Source organism: Trachurus trachurus, assembly GCF_905171665.1.
Source record: "Trachurus trachurus genome assembly, chromosome: 21".
Taxonomy (NCBI): domain Eukaryota; kingdom Metazoa; phylum Chordata; class Actinopteri; order Carangiformes; family Carangidae; genus Trachurus; species Trachurus trachurus.
This window is the reverse complement of record NC_139899.1, coordinates 14997981-15018519: the sequence shown is the minus strand read 5'-3', so window position 1 is coordinate 15018519 and position 20539 is coordinate 14997981. Positions and strand designations below refer to the sequence as shown.

At 40.8% G+C, this 20539-nt stretch overlaps 2 protein-coding genes across 2 annotated transcripts; one reads left to right on the top strand and one right to left on the bottom strand.

Moving 5' to 3' along the window:
* The first annotated feature begins 887 nt into the window (after window positions 1–887).
* On the top strand, window positions 888–3675 carry cytip (cytohesin 1 interacting protein). Its single transcript, XM_083996655.1, has 8 exons — window positions 888–1102; window positions 1457–1506; window positions 1666–1720; window positions 1879–1981; window positions 2217–2310; window positions 2423–2489; window positions 2728–2794; window positions 3013–3675. Exons 1-8 carry the CDS (start codon window positions 935–937, stop codon window positions 3486–3488), a joined length of 1080 nt encoding a protein of 359 aa, XP_083852781.1. The 5' UTR covers window positions 888–934; the 3' UTR covers window positions 3489–3675.
* A 4288-nt stretch (window positions 3676–7963) lies between these two features.
* galnt5 (polypeptide N-acetylgalactosaminyltransferase 5) lies at window positions 7964–14834 on the bottom strand. The gene is made up of 10 exons (XM_083996646.1): window positions 13186–14834; window positions 12926–13092; window positions 12187–12306; window positions 10873–11008; window positions 10641–10760; window positions 10398–10515; window positions 9970–10299; window positions 9567–9647; window positions 9033–9179; window positions 7964–8840 (listed from the first exon to the last, which is right to left on the bottom strand). The coding sequence occupies exons 1-10, from the start codon at window positions 14313–14315 to the stop codon at window positions 8700–8702; spliced, it is 2490 nt and encodes an 829-aa protein (XP_083852772.1). The 5' UTR covers window positions 14316–14834; the 3' UTR covers window positions 7964–8699.
* Between the last annotated feature and the right edge of the window lie 5705 nt (window positions 14835–20539).

The following is a 20539-nucleotide window of genomic DNA, read 5'->3' as shown; positions in this document are numbered from 1 at the left end:
CAGACTACATGGGCTGACTTTTCTGTACACTACCAAATGTGCGGATGGGGATTTGTAAATGGATGTGAAATGCATTGGTTGGTTGGACAGTGGCTGTGCTGAGGGTCAGTGGGTTGGAGTGGACGGCTGTGTGGCAATAACATGTACAGTCAGTGCTGAAGCTCAGTAGATTTTCTACAGTTTTCTGGTCAACAAAGACACTGCTTTTGTGCACGGTGAAAGATGATATTCTTTTCCTGTGGATTCCACATTGTGCATTCTGAAGGCATGGGTGTGTTAGTGGAGGAGGGTGGGTGCACTGTGGTTCAGTTTTCTTTGACCCATCAGCCATTGTCTCCCTGACTGCTGGCCTGTGTGTGTGTGATTTTTTCTTTTGATCCGACCTTGTCTGATGCCTTCAGCCCAATGACCCATGCTGTCTGTGTGGGGAGCATGACACTGGCCCTGGGCTAAATCAACCTTTTGTCTGTCTTCATAAGACAAGTCTCCCTGCTTGGCAGAACACAGGACTCAGGATCAGACTGAAGCTTATAGCCCATTGAGAAACTGAGAGTGACACAGACTGGAAGCAGGTGCTTGTAGAGGTGTGAGGTGGCAGTTTTCTCATGCATTGCTGATTTCTGACAGACCATAAATCGAATTGCTAAGACTGCAAAAAGGGGGAAAGGGACTGTTTGAAGGGGAATTGTACAGCTTAAACACTCTCCTTCCTTTTCTCTTTAAAAGAGGCCAACACTTCTCAAGAATGAGAACAAAGAGTTAAGGGAGGTGGTTGTGTGAGCCCCTGAACTGAGATGCAGGTTCCACCACAATCACATGATGTGGATTTCCGCTTTGACACATTTTAGTTTTGACTGCACAGCAGGGCAGGGCCACACAGTCACTGAAGAACTGCTGCAGCAGGACACAATGCTGTTTTGAGGACTACTCTACCATGCAATCCACCATGAATTTCAATGGACTTCAAGGCCAGGGCAACCAAGAGAATTACATTCTGGATAATGTTCCCAAGAAGAAAACCTCTCTGTGGTCCAGGCCTTCACTGAGGAGGATCAGTGATCGACGGCGGCAGAACACAAGCTCTCAGCCCAGAGTGTGCAAGGTAAGACTATAAACAAATAAATAAGTGGAAGATATGGTTAAAATTTACAGTATACTATTTATGAATACATGCACCTCTGTTATTTGAGTTAAATGTAACAAACCAGAAACATGGAGCTACATATTTCTCATATGATGCTGTTTGACAATGAAAGCAGGTTACTAATTTTCCACAAACTGTGCAGGACAACAGCAGCTCAATGCAACTGGCAAAAAGCCTGTTAACAATTTTAATCTTCCGAGTTATGTAACACTATAGGGTCAACATTTAATCTCCTCTATAGCTTCCAGAGAGATTAAAACTTTATTCCATTATATTGTTTTAAAGAGGAACTTTGCATTTCTCCTTTTGCAGCCAAAATTAAGCCACTCCAACTCCCTGATTGATTACTCGGACCCACAAAGGTAAATATATCAAACTTCATATAAAGTTCCTCCTTCAGCTTTACAACATGTAAGAGTGTTTATTGCATTTTTGCATGTTGCATATTTGTTATACTTCAAAGCATTTTGATATAAAGTTCCTCAAAATATTTAATATATGATTTTTTTCCTTTTACGCAGGACCCAGATAATACTGGAAAAGCAAGACAATGAAACATTTGGTTTTGAAATTCAGGTGAGGCTTCTAACATTTTTCCAAATATCAAGATTAAGTGTGCATGCTTTTTAAGCTGTAATTTTAGACAAATTTTAATATGTTAAAAAACAAAACTTAATGTTTAAGCTAGAAAAGTGTTTTGGCAGCTTTTGTGAGTAGCTTATCTTTTGTTGCAGACCTACGGCCTGCAGCAGAGGAACAGCTCTGCAGTGGAAATGTGCACGTTTGTGAGCAAGGTGCAGGAGGACAGCACTGCTGAGACTGCTGGCTTGACCGCAGGTGAACCACCCACATCCTCCCGACCCTATGTGCTCTATACAGGCTCACATATATATTATATACAACCCTGCATGACCTTTTTGTACCTCTTTGGTGTACATACGCTTCACACACATGTAAACCATCTTTCCAGCTCCCCACCCACCCACACACACACACAAACTCAGATACTCAGTTACAATGCAAAGCAGCCACGTCTTCCTGTAACTGATTGTTTCACTTTTTCTTATTATAGGGGATGTTATTATCACAATCAATGGGGTGAGCATTGAAGGATCATCTCATCAGCACATACTCGATCTGATAGGAGAATCAACCAACAATCTAAAGTGAGTAACAGCAGTAGTAACATCCTAAAATACAAGCACAGCAGAAATAAACACAGCATCTTGACAGCGGCTGCTGCTGTGTAACTTTGAGTGACATTCACTGTGATTCCAGGATGGAGACTGTGTGTGGAAACATAGTGAAGCAAATAGAGCTGGAGAAGAAGATGAACGTGCTCAAGGTATGTCTCTCTCGACCCTGCGTCATTTTACTGTGCATATGCTACTTGTGGTTGTATTGCACAGCCTGACACATTATAGTGAAACACACACTGACCTCATGCCACACCACTGTATAAATGTGAAAAAGACCTAATAATGTAGACTGCATTGTATTTATAGGTAATTGTCCTAAATGCATTAGCTAAAAAATTCTTCTGAAAGTGTAACAGTGGTGTTTTCTCTGTTGTGTGTTTACAGCAATCACTACGTGAGAAGCAGATGGAGCTGCAAGCGCTCACATTACAGGAAAAGCGTCTCATGCGAGGTGAGTGTCTGCTCAGCTGTCAGACCACTTCCTTTCTCATAGCCATTGTCATGACTTTAAAGCTAAATGATGTGAATTCAAGCGTAAACTCGAGATAATTCAGATGAAGGAGTTCCCCTGAGACATGAACACACAGTAAAAGCTACTGACGAACTTCCTGTCTGAAATGTCCTGGCTTCCTGGAGCTTTGACTAACAGGGTCTTTACAATGTTTTCAGGTAACTTGAACGACAGCAGCTTCAACCTCTCCATGGACTCTTGTTTGAGCTCGCCCACAAGCCGACGCCTTGGCCGGCGTTTTTCCAGCGACAGCAGCTACAGGAGTGTGATGACGGATGACAGTGACCAGGCCAGTGTGTTTGGGGACCTGTACTCGCCCAGCCCCTGCAGTGCAGCCAGCACCACAGATGACAGCTGCTTCTTCTCCAAAGATTTCCCCTCGCAAGACAGCTCCGGCAGGTTTTCCTCCAGCTCGAGCAACCACCACCAGCCCCTCAGCCGCTCCAGCAGCTCCAGTTTAGCCGGCAGCAGCAGCTCCCTTTCTCCTTCCTGGGATGAAACAAGGATCACCTCCTTGTTTGGTACCCTGCCCAGGAAAGGCAGGCGAGCCAGTGTTCGCAAACACATCTTCAAATTAATTCCTGGACTCCAACGATCGGTTGAAGAGGAGGAGATGGGAACAAACGCTCAGTGACTTGTTCAGATGCTCCTTTCATGCTCTGAGACTCTGAAGTGTTTCCACACATGTGTTTGCTTGGAGACACACAGAAAGACAGACATTGTTGCACTTGACATTTGTCAGTGTGAAAGTCTTTAAGATGAACCCGATTCACTGTTTGGCACAAAAGCATTATATGAATGTAAAGATGTTCTTTGTAAAGTGTTTGAATGAATGTATGCATTGGATTTCTATGTACATATGAAGAAATTACATCCTACTAACTTGAATAAAAAACAGATTTTTTTCACATGCCGTAGTGTGATAAGCATTAATCAGAACAGAACAGAACAGAACAGAAATGCACTGGCTATATTCATGTAGCATGTTGAGTTTTTAAAAATTACTTTATTGTGACTTCAATTACATGGGAGCCACATACTGAAACCGCACTCACGTCACGTTCAGGGTCTCAAAAAGAGTTCTTCCTCTGTTGATGTCTGCTCAGCTCAAAACAGGATGTGGCAGCACCGTTACTACTTACCTGTTTTCATTTCCAAAACTAATTTGAGACGGTGCACGACTTACTTTCGGTGTTCAGAGACACACCGAAACTGCTTTTTGTATTTTCTAAATGTGCTGAAATTTGTATGTTTCACTTCTGAGTGGAAAGAAAATGCAGCTTATAAGAGATTGTGTGTTTTTGACTCATGCTTTTCAAAAATAATACATGAGTGCATTTTCATAAACCTGTTTTCTGTCACATATCAGATAATAATGCACACTCATTTTAAAGTAACAATTCCATCAGGAAAGCAGTAATTTATTAAAGGGTGAGGTCTATTGAAGGTGATTCAGGTTTTAATTAAACAGGCACTCATGTTATTGTGGAGAAAGTACAGCAGTTCTCAAAGAGAAGCTATAAAACTTGTGAAACAAAACCACACATTTCCTGTAATAATTCTTACTTCTCTGGTTTCCTGCTGCTGCTGCTGAGAAAGAGAGAGGGTGTGTGTGAGAGAAAGCAAGGGGCATCATCACATTACGATAAACTCGACGTCTATCTTGCATTATCTATTCACAAAAATTACGCACTTTACTTTGAAACCACAAAACCAAGAAAGGGAGACTGTCCTGCAGACAGTTCACATCCTTTAAGTGAAAGCAATATTTTCAATAAAATACATTTGAAATATCAAAACTTACAAGTGCTCCTTCTGCAGTAACATGTCCCCTGTAACCTATATAGGCCTACACACGGATGGATCAGTGTGCAGTCGGTTGAGGCCCAGGAGAAACCAGGGAGGATTGTAACATTTTTCACATTTCTGTGTGTGTCTTGGAGCCGTTTTAAGGCAGTGATTTCAAAACCGAATGAAAACTAACAACAAACAAACAAACATGTCTGTGATTAAACGATAAACCTCAACATTACAAATAGAAAGCACAAGATTTAATCCAAGGAATTAAATGTTACCATTCACCTCGCAGTAGTTCAGGTTATCACCAACATGATGATGATGACAAAAACTTGATCTTGAAAGCTTTTTATTTTACACAAAGGGTAAATAATGTGATTGGTGTGTGTATGTGCCATCATAATTATCATTTTGACATTTAAATGTAATAATAAACCTGAACAGCTTCAACAATTGAACGTGTATATCTCCGTGTGCTGTCGTGCGCCTGTGCCTGTCCGTTATTGTTGGGTTACAACTGACCCAGATTCTGTGAACTCACTTACTTCACAGCTAACAGGCTAAAACATTAGCACTGACATTTAGCATGAAAAGGTTTCTACCTGGACTCAAAATAAACATAAGATTGATAGAAGTTTGAACAGTTTAACTAAAGAGCAGACCGTTCTTGTATCATAAAATAAAAGGAAAGGAAATTTACCTGAAATACGTTTTTTCTGCCACCGGGTGGCTAGCCTACATCTTCACTTGTGTGATACAGACTAAAATAAATTCAGCATGTGAACTTGGTCCTGATAGGGTAGATTGGAAATGTTACAACTGACCAATGTTAGTGTCTCCCAGCAAGTTTTAACTAGTTTATGCTATAGAGCCTCAGATAGGTAAATGATTCCATGGGACATATTTTAGAGGCATCATCTCTTTAGTAGTGTAACTATAAGTGGCTCATTGAGATTAGAAGCATGGAAAGGCCTGAACAAGGTAAACATTCAAACTCTCTAAAAATGTATTTCAATAGTTTAAAACTTTAACTTGAAAAGACAACACGGCCATAGCCTTCAGAGACTTTGGCTCAGGAGGTAGAGCAGGTGTAATCAGCGAGTCCAGTACATGTGAGTGGATGCACAAGGATCACATACTCTATTAAAGACTGTATGTATTTAAGTTGCTCTCCACCACTGTGTGTTATGTGATGCATTTCAGGTGCCTTATTTAAGATCTTTATGCACTTAAAGCTCAAGACATAGCAGGGCTTAGCCTCAGAAATGCTGCTGGTTCAGATGGTACTGTAAAGGAAACCTATAGGAGAATGTTAATCCAGACTAAACATGTTACAGAAGGAAGGTGGTCACCCAGTAGAGATTAAAGAATGAGTACAATCACTCTGTATGCAGAGGCCAGACTCACAAAGAACCTTTGTTGGGTCCACAACAAAACCCCTGTTCTTCAGTGATTCAGCAGGCACACACACTGACATGGTTGTAGCATTAGAGAGCTGGGCGACTATTTTGATAACACACTTGAAAGGCTGGAGCAGAGCAGACGATGTGAACATGCAACATCTGAAGTTTAACTTCTTTTAACTGAGCATCTTACGTTTGGCTATTTTCAACAAAGACAAGCGGAGATGGAGACCAGCACAATGTCTCCAAAGACCCCAATACTCACAGTAGAGGAAGAAAATGTCCTGGTATCCCAGGTACTGGAGATCATTGGTGGTATCACTCTGGAGGCCCTGCAGAGTCTGGATCAGTCTGAGGAGAGAGACGTGTGGTCGATGGAGGAGGGAGATGACTCTGTGTTCTACAGCGACGATGACCAAACTCACCAGGACATCACAGGAGACGCATGTTGCGATGGTAGTGACAACGTGAGCGAGCGTCTCGTCAAAAGCGGAGCAGTTGAAGCTGAAGAGGATGTACCACAGAGGAAGGGTGACCCAGGAGCAGATGATTTGGAGAAGGAGAGGGGAACAACTCTGTCTGTAAAAGAAGAAGGAAGCCAAGAGCTCCAAACATCTAAAACTGAACTTGTGTATCAGTCGGAGGGGACAGATCCAGAAGCAAAAGCTAAATTAACTCCAGAAAACTCAGAGAGCAGCAGTGGAGAAACTCTACAACCAAACTGCACAAATACTTGTATGCAGACACAACAGGAAAAGAACACCTCATCAGAAACAGGTAAGGGGAGTTTAGTATTATAAAGCAGTGAAATAGATTTGAGGTTTTGTATATAGAGTGCAAGAGATTCTTTTTTCTTTTTCTTTTCAGCAGATCAACAAATTAAGGAAGAAGTGGTGCCAGGGGTTCAGACACCAATCCTCAAACCTTTTGATTTCACTAACGAGGAAAGTGATACAAAGCTGAAAGTGGAGGAAGAAGGCTCAAAAGACAAGTGGAGTGCTGAACTCCAGATATCAGTCGACAGACAGCCTGAGGTAGACCAGGAGCCAGAGCAGGACCGCAACTTCCATGTTCCTGTGGGCTTTCATCAGGGCTCCAGTCCAGGCTACTCCACCCTGCCTCTGCTGAAGAAACCCAGCCAACAGAAATCCTTCGACCACCTCAGCTCCTCCAAATACAGCACCGTGTCCTACCGCAAGATCCGCAGAGGGAACACCCGACAGAAGATAGTGGAGTTTGAGCACATGATAATGAATTTATAAGATGGTTTCAGTGCCCTTCTCCAGAAATAAATAAAAACTGCCGGACATGATCCATAACAAAAAGTGCACATCAAAGGAAACTGATTGTAATTGTTTGCTGTGTAACATGATTTTTTCATATTTATTAGTTCTAAAATCTGCTTGTATATTATAATTCTTTGAAATTCTTTTGATATAGCTGTCCAGGTCACACAAACCTAACCCAAACATCTCTATTTGAGCTTTGTGCTGTTTATATCTGCTGTGTCGATCTGATCTGATTGGAAGAAATAACAGTCATCTAATATCCAAGAGGCACTTTAGGTTTTTCATCTGCTTTCAGCATGAAAACATCTTGTTACGTAAGGCAGGTATTTGAGCAGCAGATTAAATAAATAAGAAGCCCTGGGATTTATAATCCTACTTGCTGTAATAACCAAGATGTTGTTTGGTATTAGAGCTTCAGTACCTGAACCTCTGGAAAAGAGACTCAGTAGTTAAACTATTAGGGTATCCATACATCCATGTATTAATTAGTAGTGAATTAAGATTCACAATTTAAAAAAATTAAAAAGACTCGTGCCATTAAATCTTTATCGTCATTTTATTTTTTGTACTTTTGTAAGGAAATGCATCAGTTTGTGGTTGAAGAGTTTGATAACAGATGCCAAAAATAATGAAATCACAGCACAGGTTTGATGGGTGTTTTAAACCAACACTTCCCCCTAGTGACAAAAAACAACAACAACAACAACAACAAAAAACATTCAGAGACACAAAACACTTGCACCTAAATCACACAGCACTAAAAACCAGGGAAGCAGCCTCATCAAAAATAAAATGCACAACATCTAGAAAAGTAGATGTTTCACCAAAATTATGTGGTATGTTCTTGTACAATCAAATAGATTCAACTTTACATGCAAGTTAACTCATTATTTAACCCAATCGTAACAGCACAAACACCGTTTACATTTCAGATCCATAAGGCACTGTTAAATCTTTGGCAGTCAAATGATACGTCGTACCGGAGAAGATGGAGTGTTCTTACTTAGGCAGTGACATGAAGCCCATCTTTAAAAAAAAAAATCTTGCATTTTTCCTCAAATACCTGTGTGGAAGAGCTTTTCTAAAATTAGAAACTTCCCCAACCAGGCACATGTTTGAGCTCAACATCAGTCTGTGCTCATCAATAAAAAGGACATTAGAAACATTGCACATCCCCACACCATCTTGCATCTTTACATCTCACACACACACACATTACTGCGACCAAAGTGTTTCTGGCTCTCTTGGGGCAGTCGTGTGTTTTGAGCTGGACCACAGAGCGCACTGTGGTGTGAGGCCACTGAAGGTCACCATGGTGCACAAATAACACCAAAAAATTAATCACTATCCTTCCCATCATTTAGCACGGTAGTGAGTGAACTGCCATTTCTGGAAGTCACTGTTAGGTATACATGGTTTGAGGTGAAGGGTGTCACCCTGAGGCCCCGCCTCCAGGCACATGTGGTGGGAAACAAACTCTGATATGAGGTGCTCCGCCTTCAAAGACACAAAACAGGAAACTTAATTAGTGAACGACCCTTTCTACTTTGCTTTTACTGGATTTGATGAAGGCAAAATCCTGTTGTCTGATTACAGGGAGTATGAATTCCAAAAATGACGGAGTTGTAAAAGGGGAAAGAAAAACAAAGACAGCAGACAAAGCAAACGGCACACCCAAAGTCAACCTACCAGGGCTGAGTTGGAGGACTTGTGGAACCAGCGGAGCTCAGGCTTGCTGTTGTCGCAGGGTTGCAAACCAAAGCTTTGGCCTTTGGGAGCGACACACAGGTCCTGTTGGCGAACGTGCCTCATCCAGGTGTAATTAAAGTGCTGACTCTGTAAACAGAGAGAGAAAGAGGGGAGTGACAACGACATAATTACGCTCCATGAAAACTGAAAGATGTTGAAAGATGGCTTAGTAGGGCTGTTTTGAATCCAAGAAGACCGCACTGAGAGAGACTTAGTCTCATCTTGAGCTCCACCCTTGTTTATCGTGGCTTGGGTCCTTTGGTCTTGGGCTCCAACTTCACTTGTCCTGGTTTAAATCTGTTCTTGGATGTTTTTTCTTTCCGTCATGCCCTCCCATAATTACCAAAACTGCATAATGTGTGCATCCTATATAAAAGGAACTTGTGAAACATTTGCAAATATTTTGGTATATTTTGGTTAATAGTAAATATTGGGTATTTGCTGTCAAATGTTGAATCAAATAAAGATGCCTACCTGCTTACTGAGGTCACATATCTCAAAGGACAGAGAGCCTTTCTGCAGGGAGAGGCATTTTCTTACACCACGATTGAAGACCTACAAAGAAACGTAAGATGGTGAAAACAACAGCGCTGAAAACATTTGGTTACTTGTTGCTGCCTGAATACTGTCAAGGCTTTAACAGAAAGCTATTCTTTGTTCCAAATGAGCATAATCACTGTCTCTGTTCACTTGACTTTCGTTAAGGGCTTCCCAGCAGGGATAACGATGATTTCATGGAGGGCAAGTATGACAGGCTTTCTTTTTTTCACTGATCATTTAGGGAAATGTAAAGAATGTCTGAAGTGATCACAGAGCATCGTGATTACAAAAGACAACGACACAAAGGAATTCAAGCTGCTGTAGGGAATCTACATACCAGGCCTTCAGCTTTGACTAAAGGAGCTTCTAATTCTGGATACACGTTCTCCAGGTACCACTTGAAGCTCTTGCACTTGAGCTTCTTCCTCAGCTCGATCTGCTCGGTGAGGCTGCCCATGTTAACGGCGTTTTTGTTCAGCAGGTGGTGGTAGCCGTGACCGTAGAAGAGGTCCTTGTACTCGTCCAGCCACACCTCAGCCACCCTCACCAGGTTCCTCTCCACCGTCTTCTGCCTGTCTTTGGGGAACTTGTACGGGTTCTGTCCTCGGAAAATGTGTCCCACTCTGGAGCACGGGATGATCTCGATTTCCCCTCCACACATCCAGATCTGTTCAAATGTAAAACAAGGAGTCATGTGAGAGATGTTCTGTGGAGGTCTCAGGCAACTATACTGTATGGCCAGTACTCATAGTACTATACCGGTACCTTGAATGAAATTTCCATGTTCTCCCCGCCCCACACATCCAGGCCAGGGTCATAGGAACCAAGCTCATAGAAGTAGTTTTTGTCTATGGAGAAGAGGCCTCCAGCCATAACTGGACACCTGTCAGATGGAAAACATGAATAAAATAAAAAAACGAATCATTAGTTTGAGTCAAGAAACAAAAATGTTGAAAAAAAAGTAGAAAAAACACAGGCAATAAAACAGCATAGAAGAACCTGAGGTACCTGATTGGATCTGAGATGGTCATGTTGTTCTTCTTTATGTACTCGTCTGATAATGCACTCCAGCCAAACACAAGAGGCCACTTGAAAATGCCTCTTTGGAAATTGTCAACCAGCATGTAACTGAAGAGAAAAACCCAGAACAGAAGCTCCAATGTCAGAACAACATTTCCTGATTTGACACAACACAACTCCATATTTGGCTAGTGTTTTACTCTGACATGGTTTCAGTCACCTCATGTCCTTATCACTGATGACTTCAATAACTGGACAGGGCACCTTCTTTCGATCCAGGTACACTCTCTCTAAGAGCGGCTCCAGCCAGCCCACGTTACACTCAACATGGGAGTCAAGGAAGGTGAGGACCTCACCTACATGAGAGTGAAGCAAACATCCGGCTGCAGTTAAACAAACAACCATATCTGCATTTAAACAACGAAACCCTACAACACTTGTCAAAGAGTTCTTTGAAAGCCAGGTAAATAATACAGTATGCAAAACAGTTTACACAAGAGAGCAGGTGTTGCTGCTCAGTGGTATGTTTCAGTACTTTATTATTACATCATCTGCGTTACTTTGTGCACAAATTTAGTTTAGAGTGTAATGGAGAAAATGTAGTTTCACAAAACTACTTTAAACTCTAAAGTCTGTAAATAGGTTGTGAGGTGCATTTACATACGTCTTTATCTCATAAACTAATTTACAAAACAAGGCCTGAGATCTGTACGTCTTGTTGTACCACATTTTGATTCAAATCATAATGACTACTGGTGAGATACATTTGTCCCTACAGGTAACTACATTCAGTGCTGATATCTTGCACAGATCACACACCATGATTAAACTTCACTGGATAATACGAGTAAATCACTCACTGGAAAATGTCATTACACATTAGACACATGAGAGAAGAAAACACTTACTTTATGCCTTTATTTGATATACAGAGGTAAAAAATCATAAAGTGGCATTTTTTGATAGGGTAGCTTGAATCGATAGATATAGTTTATGTAGTGGTAGCAATTTCCGACAAAGCAGCAAAAATCGACAGAACACCGGTAAGTGTAAGTTTTCTCATGTTACGCTTTAAATGCTGTTAAATATGGCTGAAGGCACGAGTGGAAGTGTGCATGTGTTGATTGACATAGCAAAAAAAAAGAGGAAGAATCGGCCAAAGTTCAGTCCAAACAAATATTATTTAGCTCCTAAAAATAATTTGGCATTGTTGAGCATCTGTGTCTGCAATAGTGACTGTCTGGCAGAGTTGGCAGTCACAGAGTTGCAGAAGCCTGCACAATGACGTTGCCTTAGCAATGTCCATTACTGAGTCAGAATAAACTAACTACACTGTAAGAGACAAAATGTGTATTATATTTGCTTTATTAGGCTGCAATGTGTCATTTTGTATCATTTTTGGTTAGTGGTGTGCCGTGGGATTTTTTTAATGAACAAAATGTGCCGTGGCTCAAAAAAGGTTGAAAAACACTGGTGTATATGAACAAGGTATTTTTTCAAAATTTCAAAAATGAGTAATCCTAGCAGTGTTTACCTTTGGCGGCAGCTGCTCCGGCCAGCCTGGCCCTGATCAGACCCTGACGCTCCTTTAGACGAATGATTCGCACTTTGGGAAACTTGGCCATGTATTTATCCAGCGGTGCCTTCAAATGTTCTGTTGGAGCAAAAGTGATACAAGTTGTAACATGTAACATAACATAACACTGACAAAGTAACAAAGGAAACATACACAGCACTTACAAATACTGACATTAACCTAACCCACAACATATTTCAAATAATGGGTACCTGATAATAGGTGAGGACTGTTTTGTGTGTTATGTACAACTAACAACTCGATTTGTGAAAAAACAGGGTCCAAGGCAACTCTTCTCTGATGTAACAATAAAAAGCCTTTATTCGGCGGCTAGTTCATTATAGAACATTAAAAACAACCAACATGTTTCGACCCACAGAGCCTTCGTCAGGGTGTAGTGGCAGAAGAGTTGCCTTGGACCCTGTTTTTTTTAACAGTTTGACTGCAACCCTACCAAAGAGCACCTTCCTGATTACCACTACAGCAACCCACATGAGCGCTCAGACTGATCAAGTGCTAATAAACTGATGATAAAATACCAACTTTGCAAAAATACTGTAGTTTCGGCTTTCTCAAATATGTTAATGATGCCAATTTCCTCAGTTCCATAGAACATGAAAACAAAATTTTGTGCTAAAGCTGTGAATGAGTCTTGTGGTGTGTATGTGTGTTGACCAGTCACAGTAATAATCACTACCTTTGGTGCTGAAATCATCCACCAGAATGATCTCCTTGAGGAGGTGTGGTGGAGATCTGTTGAGCACGCTGTGCACAGAGCGGAGGAGCGTGGACCACACCTCGTCTACGAAACAGAAAATCACACTGGTGGAAGGTAAGTCATCGTGGACCAGATTCTGTGCGCACCTGAAAAACACAACAAAAACAACAATTGAAGCTTTGCAATCACCTGTTGGAACAACTGAGAGGTCCAAAATGTGCAGGAAAAAAACAACTCACGTCTCAGGCCTGGTGTCTGGGACGGCGCGGTCCACTGGGATCTGGTCACTCAGGTAGACGTTGAAATGGCCTTCGTCCCATCTCCTCCTCACCTCGATGTCTTCGTTACTGCCAACAAGTGCTGCCTGTCCAAACTGACCCACAGCGTTGGGATCTCTGGGAGCGAGAGTCGCATCCAGAGAAAGCACTTTGTGGACACCTGGTTTTCTGACAGCGGTGGAGTTATCCTTTACGTCCCCTCCTGCTTGGAGCTTGATTACAGGTTTCAGGGTTTCCTTCGTTGCATTTAGATCACTCTTGTAAATGATCCCGACCTGTTGCTTCTCCTTCTTAGTGTGTATCTCCTTTCCCTTCACATCCTTGTGCAGAGGTTTGGATGTTGTTTTATCAGGGTGCGCCTCCTTGACCTGACGCTTGCTTTCTTTTGTTTCAGTCTTGTCAGGTTTGCCCTTGACTTTTTCTTTTGTCTTTGAGTCCGTCTTGTCCAGAGAGCTTTGTAGAGCTGCTCCGGCTTTAACAGGCTCTTTCTTTGAGGTCGGTGCAGGAGCGTGTTTGTTTTTCTGAGCATCATGTGACTCCTGCGTTACTGTAGGCACTGTCATTTGATTAGAGACATCTATTGTTTCACTTTTCTCTAACTTTGTCCCACTCAAATCCAAAACCACAGCTTTTTTCTTTGCAGAATCGCTGTGTTTCGATGTGACATTTTTCAGGGCAGCTCCCTCTTGATGTTCAGACTTCTCTTTGGGAAGATTGCCTCCCTGATGCTGAAATGAGTCCCTCTCCTTGCCCCCCAACATTTGGTCACGCTTCCTGCCTCCCTGTCTGTACACTTGGGATAGTTTGATGTCTGAACTGAGTGGTCCTTGACCCGCACGTGTAACAACAGCCGAGTCCACCCTCTGCACCGGGTGTTTAAACCCCCTGTTGGTCAGCTGTGTGGCCCTGGCCTGCTTCTTGAGGACCTCCCTCTCCTTTATCACCCGCTCCTTCAGCAGCTGACTGTTCACATCGTTTATGGATATGCGGAGCGCAGCCATGTCAAACAGGAGCCAGATGACAGAGGCGACGAACACGAAGGCGAGGACCCTCCCACTCCCCCTCAAGTATCTCCTAACCTTCATCATCATTTTCCAGACTGGTCCAAAAAAAAAGGAAAAGAAAAAAGAGGAAGAGGGTGAAATAAAGAAAATGTCACGGTGCTACTACAACAACACAGCGTGGGCCACGTCTGGGTTGAAGGCAAACTTTCCCTGGCTTTGGAGAAGTTAGCTGCCTGCGTGGCATGCTACAGACAGGGCACGGAGCAGCAGCAGCAGCAGCAGCAGCAGCAGTCAGTGGTGTCAGTCTGTCAGAGATACAGCAGCCCCTCACCACAACCCATGGTCCTGCGACAATAGTAGCCGACAATGTACGGTTGGTTGTGTGTCCGTACCGTGGTCGCTGCGGTCACGTCCAGCCGCCAGGAGACATTGTGTTTGCTTCGGTAGGAAAAAGGGAAAAAGGAAAAAAGAAAGAAAGAAAAAAAACACACAAAACCTTTCTCTCTCTTGCGATAAGGCACTTGGTTAAAGTTGTTAATGTCGTCGCTCAGGTGTCCACGCCACAACTTTCACTTGACAAGACTTTTGTATGAGGACGTAGCGACCCACTTCCACCCTGTCAGACAACTCTGATTGGACACTTTGACAGGAAAGTGTCGGTTCGCCACTGGCTGATGTCAAGCTGCCCGAGAGAGGGACGAGGGCACAGGAAGTGCGTTGACTTACCTTCAAAATAAAACATTTAAAGTGCAGCTTGTATGTAGGCTATATCAATTTATCTCTACAGGTAAATAAAACAGATTATAAGAGCTGAAAAAACAAACAAACAAAAAACACTAAAGTAAACGCTCTTGAAGTAAATGTAAACAGCTGATAAGCGCATTATTTATCACATTTTGGTTGTTTTGCATGCTTTTATTTCACATTGGGTTTTTTTTTTCCACTTTTGACTACTACTCCTTCTGGATTATTTTGCATCATTCTGGTCATTTTTGACTTTCATTTTATATATCATTACCTCTATGACCAAGACTGAATATAGCTGGACTCTGTCCAGTAGGCCCAATCATGTGATGTTTTTTTTTTGTCACCAGTTGATAATGTTTTCTCACTTTTTCTCAAAGTCACTAATAGGCCACTAGGAGGAAAAAATAAATTTGAAGCTAATTTCTGTGCAGCAAGTTGTCAGCAAAGAATGTAAGTGATTTATACCTAAAGCAACTTACTACATTTTAGATTCAGGGTTATGTTGTCAGTACGGTCATGGTGTGTGTTTGTGAATGTTTTGGTTTCCTTATAAACTTCCATATGGGCAGAACATAGCTGTCTTCAATAGTCCCCAACCAATGGGCAAATTCTTTTCTGAACTGCTTTTTCAAAAGTAAAAAATGAATTTTGATGCTACATTAGGCTACACACAAATGGTGACTAAACAATCTTGCAAACTCAGTGAATCTTTCCTTAATTGTATGGATAGCTATGTAATGGACCTTGTTTTCATCTCCCATGATTAAGAATGAACCCCGAACCTCAGCTGGTAAGTCAGCACAAATCACTGAATAGGCCTACCCCAAAACATATTTTACTGCAAATATTATGATGATCTTAGTTTGATCCATGAAATGTCTCAAAATATCATTGTATAGGCCTAGATTAAAAGGTGGGGATGACTGATGTACTAGTCACCGAACCTTGAAAAAGAAGATGAGTTATTTATTGTATTATAGGCTATCTACATATATTTATAAGTGATGTATTAACTTTTTTGCAATCACGATGTGAAAATCACTCAGTACGACTCTTTTCTCTGGAGTCCTTGTGGTAATGTTTAAAAATGTAGGCCTGGCCTATAGACAACCTGGACTGGTTTATGTCCTATAGGTTTGTTTAGGCCAGTCAACCGGTTCCAGAGAGCAGTGGTGAAAACTCAGTTGATTTCGACTAAATATCTGTAGTTTTAGGAACAACTGGGCAAACTCTAGAAAAAGCAACCAAGGAGACCATGGTTTCATATTGTTTACTGCTGTGTCCACGTGTCAAAGTATAAGTAATGTTTCCCTTTAATGAGAACTTTATTTTGAAGTTGCTAACCGGAAGCGGGAAACAGTCCGTAGCCTAGTATTACGATTCACATCGACTGCTGTTAAAAAAGCTTGAAGTGTTGTCAAAGACAGAGCTGCTGGGCGAGACACCTGTGTCCACACATCTAAAAATGTTACTTCACCTGAATTCCCCACTGTGGTTGTACTGGTGTAACCTCTACTGCCGTCAAACCTGTTTAACTCAGTGCAGGTGAGTTTCTGTGAACCACATGTCAACACAAACCCTGTTAGCACAATGAAAGTGGCTAAACTGAGGCTGAAGTTGAGCTAAATCTAAAGGCATCTTGTTACTTTTTTCAAATTATTTTTGGTCAATTGATCATTTATGTGGTTTATTTCAAGTATAACATTAATAATTGGAATAATAATAGGCTAAAAAAAAGTTTATTGGTTTCACAGCTGGTTAAATGCTATTCACTGCTGTTTTGTTAAAGGTATTATAAGCAAGGTTTCATCTGACAATTATTTTCATTATTGCTTGCCTAATCAATTGATTGAGAAAAATCTGTTTCCTAGGCCGTAGTGACATGATCAGAGGTGTTGTTTCATCAAATTCTGAAACATCTTCACTGTAGGCCCTCATGTAGAATAAACTAGAATCATTTTGCTTGGAATAAATATATAACCAAAATTAATGTAGGCTAATGATCGGCTAGTAGTATCCACTCCATTCTTCAGTTCTTTGCTGCAGTATTCAGAGACAATTTAAGCAGTTAAAGAGTTATTGCAGGTTTCATTTGGATCTACATTCAGATTATGGAAAATCTATTAATGACATGAAATGGCAAAAACAAAAACAAAACAAAAGGCCTGGAAAAGGATGATGACCCCAGAGCAATCCCATACTGCTGACAATTTATGCAATTGTTATGTAAATTGTAGTTTTTTCCCCAACACCTTTGGTAGCAAAATATGCACACTACTATGAATGGAAACACAATAGATTCCCCAGCGAACATTTTAGTGAGATTACCAATACTCTAAAATACACACACGTGTACAGCCACACATGCGCAATCACATTTGTAAAACCCGTGTTACTGTGACCATTAGGCAGTGATTAGTGAAGGCGGCGACAGGTTTTCCTCTTCATCAGCAGGCCTCTCCTGGGAGTCCCATTGGCTCCATCCAGCCTATTAACAGTCCCCAACATGAGGAGGGAGGGCAGTGGTACCTCCCATGGTGGCTGCCCTTAGCCCCACTACACACGCTTTCATTAGTGTGTTAGCTAAATGATTGGCCTCGGGATAGCCCCCGAGCTCTGCAATGCATGTGTTAGCTTATATGTTGCATCCATGGGGCAATTTATTAATTTATTCATCCATCTCTGCATTTACATTCAGTGATGCCATCATTTAGTAAATTTGATTTGTGTTTTCCCTAAACTGATGGGCCACAGGGTTAGAGCGAAACATAACAGAGGTGAAGGAGCAGAGACAGTCAGTCACCAGTGTATACAGTGTCTTCCACAGCGGCAGTATTTACTATAAGAGAACTGCTCTTAGTTGAACGGAAATGACTTGCTTCAAAAATTAGTCAGCAACGGTTTTCATAATGTAAGCCACTGTTTAAATTTACAAACATTTTATTTTCATTTTTTAGCCTTTAAAACATGAGGATGTGCAGCTGCTTTCTGATCTATATTATTGTATATTCAACATGTTTTAGTCTTGAATTGTTGGTCGGAAAAAACAAGCATTTTCAAGCAAGCAAAATATTTTAGACATTTGATTGACCAAATTACTGATTAAGAAAATAATCAGTAGATTATTGATATGAAAATAGCTGCAAGTTGTCGTTGAGCGGTGTATTGAGTTGATATATTGTAGTACCATCCAAATGCCGTCCCTGCCGCCTATTATGGTTCTCTGAGGGGAAACACAAACTGAAAAACAGTTTAGTTCACGACTAAAGATCATTACTGTAAATGTGTCATATTGAACTATAGGGCATTCCTTCATTCTTTAATTGTACCTATTGACCTCAATACAAAAGAGTAAGATGAGTATAAGAACATCTAAAATGCCTCCTTTATCAGAAATATTATTTTGTTATGTTGTGAATGAGATCAATCCAGTATTCAATTCAATTCAATTCAAATCATTTTACAACATAAGATACATTATTTTAAGGCACTTTACGAGGTAAGGTCAAGACCTCACAATACTATAGAGAAAAACCTAGCATTTCCCATAACGAGTAAGCACTTGACAGTGAGAGGCAGAAGTCCCTTTTGCCAGGAAGAAACCGTCAACAGAACCAGAACCAGAACCAGCAGCCATCAGTTTTGAGAGTGGTGGGACTCACACTGGCAAGAAAGTTAAACACTTTATCCAACAAGCATGACAAAAAATAATAGCCTTTTTGTCACCAATGACATCTGTAACATAAACGAGGCGTCCCTCACCAAAGTGATTACACAGAAGGAAGGCAAATGGAAATCTTGTATTGACACTGGCATGTGTACAATGAGCTAAATGTACTTGTATGATATCTTTAGAACATGTTAATTAGACCCTGAAATTAAAATTACAACAGTTGGTCTGTGTAATTTACATAGAGGTCATGTTGTGCTAATATGGGACTCGTTGAAATAGACAGCCAGCAACAATATGGTTAAGTCTGACCCACTGACATTTCCAGCTCCAAATTATGCACATTGTGTGAATTAAATTAATTAGAGAATTCATTAAGAAATATGGCTTGCGGAAACGAGTATTATATTTAGTTATGTGATGTAATTTTCTTTCATTGTTAAAGCTAATTTGTTTCATAACAGTTCCTGCGGTAGTTTCCCCCCTGTACTAACTATGATATATGTAATTTGTTAGCCATTTAATTAATTATGATTAGAATTAGTGAATGTACAGCTTGTTTTGACAGATGGTTCCCATCAGGGAGACCTTTGCACAATTAACTTATAATCAATTACATCCCATTTTTTTCTGTTTGTTCCATCTTGAAGTTTGTGGGGAAAATATCCACAGCATATGCATCAAATGACTGCTTTACTGTGAATACATCAAATGAGCAATTATCTGTAATTTGCTCAATGGTACAAAGGAGACAAACAACTTTGATTCATTTCATGCTTTGTGAGATACCTGCGAGCTATAACGCGTGGACTGCTCACTCAGTGACCGTTTCATCTGTGTTTAATTGTTCTGTCTAGCGACTTATCTCCTTCTGTTTGATGCATTCATGGGTTTCTCAAGTCGTGAATGTTTTTCCCACTGAACGAGAGCACTGTAAAATATTTATTGATTGCTTTATTGCATATTTGGCCTCACTGCAGATTTGACTCTTTTTTTCAAACACATCCCGTGCAACGACACTCAAAGTGATTAAATGAATGCTTTGTTTTTCTCTGTGGATTTATTATCTGTTCTCACATATCTTATCATTTATCCTAGTGTATCAACACAGGATTTTAGGTTGCCAAACCTGTAAAAGTAAAACCTGGGTCTTGCTGAGCTGTACTCACTTTAGTCCACAAGATGGAGCTTTAGTTCTGCCCATGTCGTCCTCCTGTGTGTCTGATGAGATGACGGTCCTCCTGGGTCCCCGGAAGAATCTGCTACAAAGACTCCTGTTGTTTTATTCCCCTTTGCAATTTCTATATATGTATATAAGTTGAAAACATAATAAATCAAGTTTACAAGGTATTGACCTGTACCAATTAAATATTATTTGTTTTTAATGGCCACAGAAAATTTGTGTAAATCTACCATAATCACAAGACATATCATCAATGTAATGACGCAGGTGTAGGCGCTTTCTTTTATATTACGGCACACGGCTCTCATGATTTATCTGATTATTTGGTAGAAGCCCTGGTGTTTATAGCAAATTCAAGGCTATTTTCTTCACTAATTTTGTTCATTTCTTGGTTTTCTTCAGGCTTGGAGCAAAGGAAACCATTGACCTTCTGCAGAGTACAGGTAGAAAATCAGTTTTTTGACTATCTGCATTTCGCCAGGAAAGAGCGAGGGGATAGAAACAGCTAAATAAGAGTTTGATTTAGCGCTGATTGCTGTATGTTTTAGTGTTAAATGAATAATTGGAGAATTTTTAAGAAGAATTAAGCATCCAGAAAATAGTTCTGCTCATTTGCAGTTTACAAACTCATAAAACTTCATTGTTATTACTGTAGAAGTCTCTGCATTGTAGATCAGGCTCTGATTGAATCCAGCTTTGTTTTGTAAAGCC